General features: G+C 34.0%; 1 protein-coding gene across 1 annotated transcript; it reads left to right on the forward strand.

Annotated features, from left to right (window-relative positions):
• Positions 1-7,729: 7,729 nt before the first annotated feature.
• LOC131167457 (uncharacterized) lies at positions 7,730-8,717 on the forward strand. Its single transcript, XM_058126263.1, has 3 exons — positions 7,730-7,867; positions 7,969-8,208; positions 8,424-8,717. Exons 1-3 carry the CDS (start codon positions 7,730-7,732, stop codon positions 8,715-8,717), a joined length of 672 nt encoding a protein of 223 aa, XP_057982246.1.
• Positions 8,718-11,010: the final 2,293 nt, after the last annotated feature.

Consider the following 11,010-nt stretch of genomic DNA (forward strand, 5'->3'; position numbering starts at 1 on the left):
TTTCACTTTTTCTCACAATAAAATGAAAAAAAAAAAAAAATTTCTTTACTATTCTTATTTCCTTAATATTTTACAAGTTCTAAGCGAGACTCTATTTGAAGTTTGAAAAATATTTTAAAAAAGGAAAAGAAAATTTGAAGGAATTCAATTTGTAATGATAAATTAATGAACAAAATTTGATTTTACTCATTTTTATCATTTGATTTTTTTTAATTTTTATAAAAAAAAAAAATCTCAATAGCATTTAATATTGAGGAAAAATGTTGAAATATTTTCTAAAATAATCAATTTTATGGGTTTTCAAAGTCTTCTATTTCTCCATTTCTTATTTTCTAAAACATTTTTTAAGAGAGCATTTAATGCTATGTGGGTGGAAAGAGTGAAAAAGGAAAAGTCATTAATAAATGAAAAGGTCGAATATTTTTAAAAATTGGTTAAGAGGTGGTGCTAGCGTGTACTCTAGTACACCTTAGGATGGTGAAGCACCGTTATGCATGCGCGCACATGCGTGGCGTGGGCTGTAGTGCACTAGTGGTGCATTTATATGGCGCACAAGCACTTAGCACTTGCATCGTAGCAAGATTGTGATCGTTGATCATAATCAAATGACTTAAAATTAATCTTATAATTTTTATAAGATCAGGTGGTACGATCTGAACGTATAAATAATCTAACGGTCAGATTTTAAATTTGAGTAGATGCAACTATTGGGAATATGTATGATTTTGTATATTTAAAGGCAGAATTAACTCCAAGAATTACATAGAAATATTCTATCATTCTCTCATTCTCTTTCTCTCATAAAGCTTTAACAAATTATATCTTCTTCAATTATGGGTTATGTTTTCTGCAGAAATAGAATTTCAAAAATTTGTTCAAATTCTCTTAAAGGTGCTTATAATCAGTTTTTTGTTTGGGTATAACACAAACCGATATCAGATTATATTCTAGGCTTCTTTATATCCTGAAAACTTATTTGCTGACTCAATGCACACCGATCTGATGGGAGGCAAATAACGTTTTAAGGAAAATGACATTGTAACGTGTCTTGAAGCGTTTTCTGTTCTGCAATATTTTCTCTATTTATTTTTACATTCTTTAAACGTTATTTACAAAATGGCTGGTTCTTCAATCTTGAGGGAATTTGTTGTGGATTTTGTCAAACTTGAACGATTTGATGGAAGTAACTTCAAGCGTTGGCAGAAAAAATGCACTTTCTTCTTGTGGGTCTCGAAGTGGTGTATGTTCTAACCACCCCCAAACCTGCTATGAATGAGAATGAGAATGAGACTTTGGCTCAAGGATGTCCAAGGCTAAAATGGGAACAAGATGATTATATATGCAAAGGCCACATTTGCAATTCAATATCAAATAATTTGTTCGATCTGTATCAAAATATGGCTATTGAAAAAGAGTTATGGGATGCACTTGAGGCTAATTATTTCACAAATGATGCGACTAGTTAGAAATTTCTAACTGAAAATTTTTTCAATTATACCATGCTTGATAGTAGGCTTGTTGTAGAGCAATTTTATGAAATTGTGCATATCCTTAACCAATTTAATCAACATAATATGAAAATGGATGAATGCATTTCTATTTCGTCTATTATTGATATGTTACCTCCATCTTAGAAAGATGTTAGAAAATATTTGAAGTACATGAAGGATGATACGTCTCTTAAACAATTGGGCCATCATTTCCAAGTTGAGGAAGTGTTAGTGCATACTTCCAAAGTGCATATGATGGAAGAAGGAGGCAGTTCTAAATAGCCCCAACATTCTAAAAAAAGGAATCTGAAAAGGAAGTTCAATTCTGTCAAGAATCAAAATCAGAAAAAGAAAGGTTCATGCTTCTATTTTGAAAAACTTGGACACTACAAAAATGAGTGTTGTCTCCTCAAGAAAAAGTAAGATGGAACAAACTCTAACAAGTTTGTGACTATGATTTTTGAAATTAATGTTGTTGAAGATAATTGTGCATAGTGAATTGACTCATGTGCAACAGGACATGTTTGCAAAGACAAGAGTTCTTTCTCAAAGTATGAACCGATGGAAGATGGCAATGTTCTCTACATGGGAAATTTGTCCACTGTTGTAGTCAAAGGTAAAGGAGATATTACTTTTGAATTTACTTATGGAAAAATTTTAAATCTCACTAATGTATACCATGTACCAAAGAATAGGAAGAATTTAGTTTCTAAAAGCCTACTTAATAAGTTTGGCTTTATGTTAGTGTTTGAATCTGACAATATTTGTACTCTCCAAGGGTGGAATCTTTGTGGGAAAAGACTATATGTGTGAGTGTATGTATAAGCTTAATATTAATAAAGTGAATATTTCTGTTTATATCGTTGATTTACTTTCTTTATGGCATAATCGTTTAGGACATGTTAATGCTACAAAATTGCATGATATGACTAATACGAAATTAATTCCTAGATATGTAAATGACATGGATGATAAATGTAGTGTATGTATTAAAAAAAAAAAATAACCAGAAAACCTTTTCTTAACAAAACTACTAGAATTTCTTCTTTACTTCAATTAGTGCATAGTGATGTATGTGATTTGCATGGTACACCTACCATAGGAGGCAAAAAATATTTCGTAACATTTATAGATAATTTTTCTAGATCTTGTTATGTTTATCTTATGCATACTAAAGATAAAGTAATTGATAAATGTAAGGTCTATAAGACAAAAAGTGAAAACCAATATGAAACTAAGATAAAGTATCTTAGATCATATCGGATAGAGGAGGTGAATATCATTTCCCCGCCTATTGTGAATCTATAGGTGTGATACAACAAATTCTTTTGGACCAAACTTCATAATTTACCTAGTAGAAGGTACTAGAGAATCACACTCTAGACAAATTATAATTTCACCAAGTGTGGAATTAGATCCTCTTACTTATGGAGAGGCAATGAAGTCTCAACATTCTGCATTTTGGAAAGAAGCTATAAGCGATGAAAGTGATTCTATCACATGGGTAATAAAACCTGAAAATTGGCTTATTTACCTCCTGGTTCAAAACCAATGGGTTGTAAATGGATCTTCAAAAAGAAAATGAAGTTAGATGGAGTAATTGACAAGTTCAAAGTAAGGTTAGTAGCTAAAGGCTTTACACAAAAGGGAGGCATGAACTACTTTGATACTTATGCTCCAGTTACTAGGATTGCAACTATAAGAGTCTTGCTTGCCTTAACTTCTATCTACAAGTTTGAAATCCATCAAATGGATGTAAAACTACATTCTTGAATGGAGAATTGGATGAAGAAATTTACATGGAACAACCTGAAGACTTTATTATGCCTGACAATGAATCTAAAGTATGTAAGTTGGTTAAATCTCTTTATGAACTTAAACAAGCCCCAAAATAGTGGCATGAAATATTTTACCAAGTTATTCTTTCTAATGGCTTTAGGATACATGAATCAGATAAATATGTATATAGTAAGTTCAATATAAATGAAGGTGTAATTATTTGCTTATATGTTGATGATATGTTAATTTTTGGTACTGATATTGAAAGTGTTGAAAGTATTAAGAAACTTTTGTCATCTAGTTTTGATATGAAAGATATGGGTAATGCAGATGTGATTCTGGGTATTAGAATAATTAGAAATAATGATAAATTGATTCTCACCCAATCACACTATATTGAAAAAATACTGAAAAAAGTTTAATCACTATGACTGCAAACCTGTTAGCACACTTGTATATAACGCCCCAGAAAATGAGATGCTTGGGAATGTATAATAATAATAATAATAATAATAATAATAATAATAATAATAAATAAATAAATAAATAAATAAATAAATTATTATTAAGATTAAAATTAAAATTTATTAATTAATTAAAAATAATTATTAATTACATAATCTAATCTAATCTAGTCTAATAATATATTAATATAATGTAATAGATTATATATATATATATATATATATATTTATATATATGATATGTAAAGCAACTTTCACTTCCTGAGCATTCACGAAGTGAAATCAAAATCCAAAGCCTGTGCCATCTCCCAAACTCTCTTTGTCATTCTCTCTCTCCCTAGCTTCCCTCTCTCTCTTTTCGATTTTTCCAGTTAAACGGGCGCCGATTTAAAATCAGAAAATACCGTTGGGCTCCATTCTCTGCCACTGACATTTCTACTAGAGCGAATTTGTCATAGGAGCGGCGTAGGCACCACTCCTAGGGGAAGGTAAACCCTCACTTTTTACTCAATTTCTCCTTAAATCTTCAGCTAAATCAACGATCAGGAGCCACCACGAGATCCTAGTCTCGATTGTCATCATTTTGGTCAAAGTAAAATTTCAATTTGGGTATCCTAAGTACCACTCCAAAGCGAGAGTGAGATTTGGGGAATTCAGTAAATTGGTTATATTTGGAAGTTTAAATGTTTACTGAAAATTTATGGGACTAGGAAATGTTAAAATAATATATTTTTTTTAATGTTGATTTGATTAATTTAGGGTTATTGAATTCAGGATTCAGGTGAGTGTTGCAGGTATAATTTTGGGATCCCTGCAGGTGTAATTCAGGAAACCAGGTAAGGGTGTTATTTGGGTATTTTTGGATTGATTATTAATTTATTGAAGGTATGAGCTTAGATATGAATATATTTTTGAGGTTAAATTGAGAAATTGAGATTTTATATCATTCAAGGTTGGCATATACACGACAGGCAGGTTAGGTTTTTAGTGGGTGTTCCCAAGAATTCACATAAGATAATGAATAGTTTATAATTCAGGAAATGTGAGTATGAGATTATTCTGAGAATTCAGTTATTTGACAAGAATCTCTCTCTCTCTCTCTCTCTCTCTCTCTCTCTCTCTCTCTCTCTCTCTCTCTCTCTCTCTCTCTCTCTATATATATATATATATATATATGTATGTATGTATAATATTTTCAGGGAAATGGAATTGTGAATGTGGTGGGCGAGAGTTAGAATCGGTAGACGAGTTCAGTTAGTCAAGGTAAGGGAAATATGCTATGCTAGGAAATTTAAGAATTTTATTAGTAAAATAAGGTATTTGTTTAAGAGGGTATGGATTATTAATTATATAGCTTTATGGATTTCAGAATATGTGTTTTATTAGTTGTGTGACATGAGTAGATATTTGTACAGTATAGAGTTTATATAGTTTTTCAGAATACCATGACTTATCAGTATTTATACACATAAATATTTTACAGAATTATGAATTACAGTGTATATACAAACACATGTTATACAGATAGATGTATATCTTACAAACAAGTATATTTTACAGACAGATATTTTACAATATTTACAGAATTCCATGATTTCCAAAACCATAACACTCAGATATTACAGTTATTTCAGTCAGATATTACAGTTATTTTAGTCTGATAATACACTATTTCAAATCAGATTTATAGTGTCATGATTATTTTGAAATCATAATGAAATAGCAAGATAATTATATATATTATTATTATACAGTATCAAATCCTTGATGAATTATTTCAAACAGATTTAGTCAGTAGAGCATGGTACAGTTGCTATTTTCATATCAGAGTGCAACCACATATCTCAGATAGTGTGTGGATTCCGTTAACCATGCCTATGGAGAGATTGCAGTCTCCCCACTATTCTGGGTTGAGGAGGCTGGTTTAACGAGGTAAATACCAGTACCATGCCTTTGGAGAGATTGCAGTAAAGGCCGGACTGAGGATCGGTAGAGTATTCAGGTGACTTATCCTGGTAGGCCAACTAGATTGGTAGACCAACCATAAGTCCAACCTATGAGTCTCACAACCTGTCATGAGGGGTTAAATCATGACATATAAATTTCCAGGGATATTTCTCAGTTATTTATATATATACAGATTTACAGAAGAATAGCAGATATATTATATTCTTATCAGTATGGATAAATAGAAAACTCAGATAATACAATTGTATTTTAAGCCATGTAGGTGTGAGTTGCACAGTATTTACATGATATCTCAGTTCAGTTATTTATCGGTAAATTATTTATGTTGACTCAGTTGCCACACACTAGTAATAGCATATTTCTTCTTACTGAGCATTGTCTCATCCCAGTAAATTAAAATTTTTTTCAGGTGATCCAACTAGACGAGCAGATCAGGCTCGTAGGTTGAGAGGTCGTCTATACTACTATGTTTGAAGGGTAAGTGTTATCAAGGGATTGTATTTTTTAGTAGTATTCAAGAGTGTTGGGTAGAAGGTATTGGGATGATGTATAATTATGTATGTATGCTTTGGGTTAATACTGGATTTTGGTATTGTGACTATGGATGTATGACTTTAAGCTTTCCGCTGCATAGGTGATTTCAGGGGTATCATAGTAGAATGATGATCAGTATATTTTATATATTATTTTAAAAAAATGGTATGAAATTTCAGGTCGTTACATTTTTGTATTAGAGCCTAGGTTGTTAGGTTCTGTAGACTTTAGTAAATAGCGGAATACAATACCAAAGTATAGGAATGGATTGTGAGGAAAATAGGAAATGGGTAGATTGAGATATGAGTTAGCTGTTGTTAGAGGATGAGATTGGAATTTAGGGTTCTATCTTGCAGCTTGGAGGTAGGAAATTCCATGATTGTTTCTGTGATTTTCCTGGGGTGATGACTTCAGAAAAATCATAATAAACTATCGTTGGGTCTTGTTTCTGAATGGTAGGATTGAATCCTAAATTGGGATTAAGGATGATAAAATGAATGGTCATAGAATATTGTTTTTGGATCCTAGTGTGTTAAGTGTATTAGTGGTATTACGTAGCGTCACCCAGTAGGTGATGGCAAAAATGGTTAGGAGTTTAGGGGAACGGAGCTGCACGATTGAGCAGTTCACGTGTATGATGCCCCGTCATTTTTCGGAGGGGCTGACCCATTAGTGGCTAAGAATTGGGTTCAGGATATTGAGGACATGTTGGCAGTGTTCCCTTGTATTGAGGAAGAGAAAGTATCCTTTGCTGCATTCAAGTTAACTAGAAAAGTAAATTCGAGTCAAGATCAGCGAGACTGGTAGAGGAGCTGAGACCTGATCCTGTCGTGGTGATCTGGAGCTGCTTCAGAGAGTTGTTCTTTGAGTGATACTTCCTCGCTACCTTAGAAATGCAAAGGCGACAGAGTTTTGCATTTGACGCGGGGGCATACCTCGACACAGCAACATGTAGTTAGATTTATCGAGCTGTTTCGATTTGCCCCGCACTTAGTGCCAGATAAGGAAAGAAGGTGAGGAAGTTTAGGGCGGGCTTGAGTTAGGGATTTTATGAGCAAGTATTGTGCAAAACTTTAGGGGACAGAACAATCCACTAGCTGACCCGGGTTGCTCTATTGAGCAATTTACTTGTATGAATCCTCCGAATTTTACGGAAGGAGCCGATGCAATCGTTACAAAGGAATGGATCCAAGAGATGGAAGATATATTGACAAGTTTCCGCTATGCTGACAAGCAAAAGGTTTTGTATGCTGTTTTTAAAATAACTGGCTGGGGAGGCCTAGCATTGGTGGATGTCAGTGAAGTTACTCAAAGAAAAGAGACCAGATTTAGCAACCCTAGTGTGGAACAGTTTTAAAGAAATTTTCAATGATCGATACATTCACTCTCCCACCAGAGATGCCCAGGCGGAGGAGTTTATGAACTTGAACCAGAGGAAGAGGCCTACGCCTCCTGGATTTCAGGAAAGTACCAGTCAGGGGCCTTGGAGAAGGCATGGGGGCAATGGAGGTCAGAGACAGAGAATGGGAGATTAGGCTAAACAGAGTAATCCATCATGCCCTCCTTGTCCAAGGTGTTATTGGAGACATTCAGAGGAATACCGAGTTAGAAAGAATGTTTGTTACCAGTGTGGTAGACCCGGTCACATCACACGAACCTGTTTAGCATCACTTAAATACACCTCCAAAAGATCAGTTCTGAGGAACATCTAGGCACTCTGTGGCAATCAACAGAGGAATACTGCGCAGGCGTGGGACTATGCATTGACACCGAGAGATGCTGAGGTTGCAAGAGACGTCGTGACAGGTATGATTATTGCTTTATCATATAAAGTTGTTGATTTATTGGACTCAAGTGCCACCCATTCGTTCATGTCATTGGGATATGTTAAGATGACTGGAGTTGAGACACAGTTGTTAGATATTGATTTGTCATTAGCCATGCTAACTAGATCAATAGTGAGATATAGAAGGGTACTTAATAACTATTCAATGGGCATTCAGGAAAAAAATATTACCAACCGATCTTGTAGTGTTAGACATGCAAGGATTCGATATAATATTGGGTATGGATTGGCTAACAGCTAACTACGCCATTATAGACTGTTATAAAAAAAAAGGTAGTGTTCAAACCTCCAAGAGGACAAGGGTATAGATTTGTGGGGTCATGGGTGCACACCCCACCACAGTTGTTATCCGCCATTCAGGCGAGGAATTTTTTGTTAGAGGGTTGCCATGGATATTTGGCTTGTGTGAAGGAAGTATCGGAAGAAGAAATTAAAGATATTCCAGAAGTGAGGGATTTTCTTGGTGTATTTGCTGAGGATTTGTCGAAACCACCTCCTGATCGTGAGGTAGAATTTGTTATTGATCCAATTTCAGGGACAACACTAATTTCTAAAACGCCGTATAGAATGGCACCGGCAGCACTAAAAGAGTTGAAGGAAGAGTTGCAGGACCTGTTAGATAAGGGGTTTATTTAGCCCAACGTGTCGCCTTGGGGAGCACCGAAATTGTTTGAAGAAGAGAAAGATGGGTCGATGAGAATGTGCATCGGCTACATATTTTCATATTTCCATAATTTGGCCAAAATAGTGGGGAGAGTTTAATCCTAAAATTAAGATACCCATAAGAATGTAAGATACAAAATGGGCAACAATTGGACTTCTATGTTCTGTGAAAATTCTTTATTCCCTGTGAAGTGATGTTATCACCGTAACCTGAAAATAAACATGAGAATAAGATGTCATGGGCATCACATTGCCAAGCCACCTGAAAGATCCTGTGAACCAAATAACACCTAATAGAATCATCTTTAGCAACTTACCTAGAAGGAAAAAAAAAATCATAATGATACTTGGACCTTTAGCAATATGCTATCCAGAAGGAAAACCATACATGCTAGGACTTCAAGCTTTACCTTTTCGCTCTATTCTGTGTGAATCCTACTTGGCAACGGGACACCAATTTAACTGCTTAGGCATCGGCTCAGTTGGGGATTTGATTTTTATACAGCTTAATGTGAAATATTCTATGGTTGGTTGTAATTGATTATGGCTTCTGAAGTCATCTCCAGAATCTAATCTTTCTATCATTAGCAACGCTCTAGTACAAGTAAATGTGACCATTTTCTTCTTGGTCCATTTTACACAAGATTTATGCTGCCAGACAATGTCCGATCACTGATCATAGCTGACTAAACAAGTTCAATAGTATTGAATTTTGTACCAAAAACCAAGACACATTTTTATTGCATATTTTTCTAGCCACTGGAGCAAGATCAAGGTTGGCTTGAGTCAATATAGTGGGACTTAGACTTGCCATAATTGCAGTCCATGTTTTTTCATTAAGGATATTTTCTAACTATACTTTGATATTCAATGTTTACCAACATATGCTAGAAGTTGAATCTTAAAACTATTGGAAGTAAGAAAAATTTAGAAACTAATTTGGTAAGAAAATGATACTTTACCCTGATTTAAAAAGTAAGCCTATGTATTAGTTTGGCATTAAAAAGGAATTGGGTAATTAGAATTTCAGAAAATGTTTAGAAGCTTATATAATTTATACTCAAATGAATCACAAGTTATGATGAGCGTTTGAAGTGCTTTTATACAATTGATCTAATGGGTAAATGATTACATATCATGGTCTGAGATGTCCCAGCAAGTATGGTTCTTGATGAGTATGAGTCATTATTGCAAGTTCTCTATTTAAATAAGAGGCATAGGGGTGAATGCCGGATCAGGACTCCTAACTGCTATAGGTGCGGTAAACCAGGGAACATTAAGAGGAATTATCATGAACTGTTGCCTATTGCACCTGTACCAAACCAGATTAGGGGGAAACAACAAGTACGCCGAGGTGGAGGTGGTCCAGCACGAGTGTACTCGATGATCCCAACTGAGACAGATATTGCCAAGGGTGCAGGTATGAGTTTATGTTTAAGATAATGAAGGTTTTATTTAATTTTAGTTAATGTAGAAATTCAGATGACGATATATATTGAAATGTATAAGATATAGTGAGTTACTAAATTTTACAAATGTGAAAAATAAACGGGTAACAAATTTTGAGGACGAAATTTTTGTGAGGAGAGAATGTAACGCCCCAGAAATTGATATGCTTGGGAGTGTAAAATAATAATAATAATAATAATAATAATAATAATAATAATAAATAAATAAATAAATTATTATTAAGATTAAAATTAAAATTTATTAATTAATTAATAATTATTATTAATTAAATAATATAATCTAATCTAATCTAATAATATATTAATATAATGTAATAGATTATATATATATATATGTATATATATATATATATATATATATTTATATATATGATATGTAAAGCAACTTTCACTTCCTGAACATTCAGGAAGTGAAATCAAAATCCAGAGTCTGCGCCATCTCCCAAACTCTCGATGTCATTCTCTCTCTCCTCGTCTTCCCTCTCTCTCTCTCTCTCTCTCTCTCTTTGATTTTTCTGGCCAAGCGGGCGCCAATCGAAAATCAGTAAATACCGCTGGGCTCCATTCTCTGCCACCGACATTTCTATTGAAGCAGATTTGTCGTAAGAGTGGCGTAGGCACCACTCCTGAGAAAAGGTAAACCCTCACTTTTTACTCAATTTCTCCTTAGATATTTAGCTAAATTCATGATCGGGAACCACCACGGGGTCCTAATCTCAATCGTCGTCATTTTGGTTAAAGTAAAATTTCAATTTGGATATCCTAGGCACCACTCCAAATCGAGAGTGAGATTTGGG

This window comes from Malania oleifera, chromosome 11 (genome assembly GCF_029873635.1).
Source record: "Malania oleifera isolate guangnan ecotype guangnan chromosome 11, ASM2987363v1, whole genome shotgun sequence".
Classification (NCBI taxonomy): Eukaryota; Viridiplantae; Streptophyta; class Magnoliopsida; order Santalales; family Ximeniaceae; genus Malania; species Malania oleifera.

Bases quoted from the DNA above. Each gene is read 5' to 3' on its own strand.
- LOC131167457 (XM_058126263.1), top strand. From the start codon at position 7,730: ATGGGGGCAATGGAGGTCAGAGACAGAGAATGGGAGATTAGGCTAAAC. The intron at 7,868-7,968 runs GTAGACCCGGTC...GGCAATCAACAG, and splicing joins GAATGTTTGTTACCAGTGTG to AGGAATACTGCGCAGGCGTG. The intron at 8,209-8,423 runs GTACTTAATAAC...ACCCCACCACAG, and splicing joins CAATAGTGAGATATAGAAGG to TTGTTATCCGCCATTCAGGC.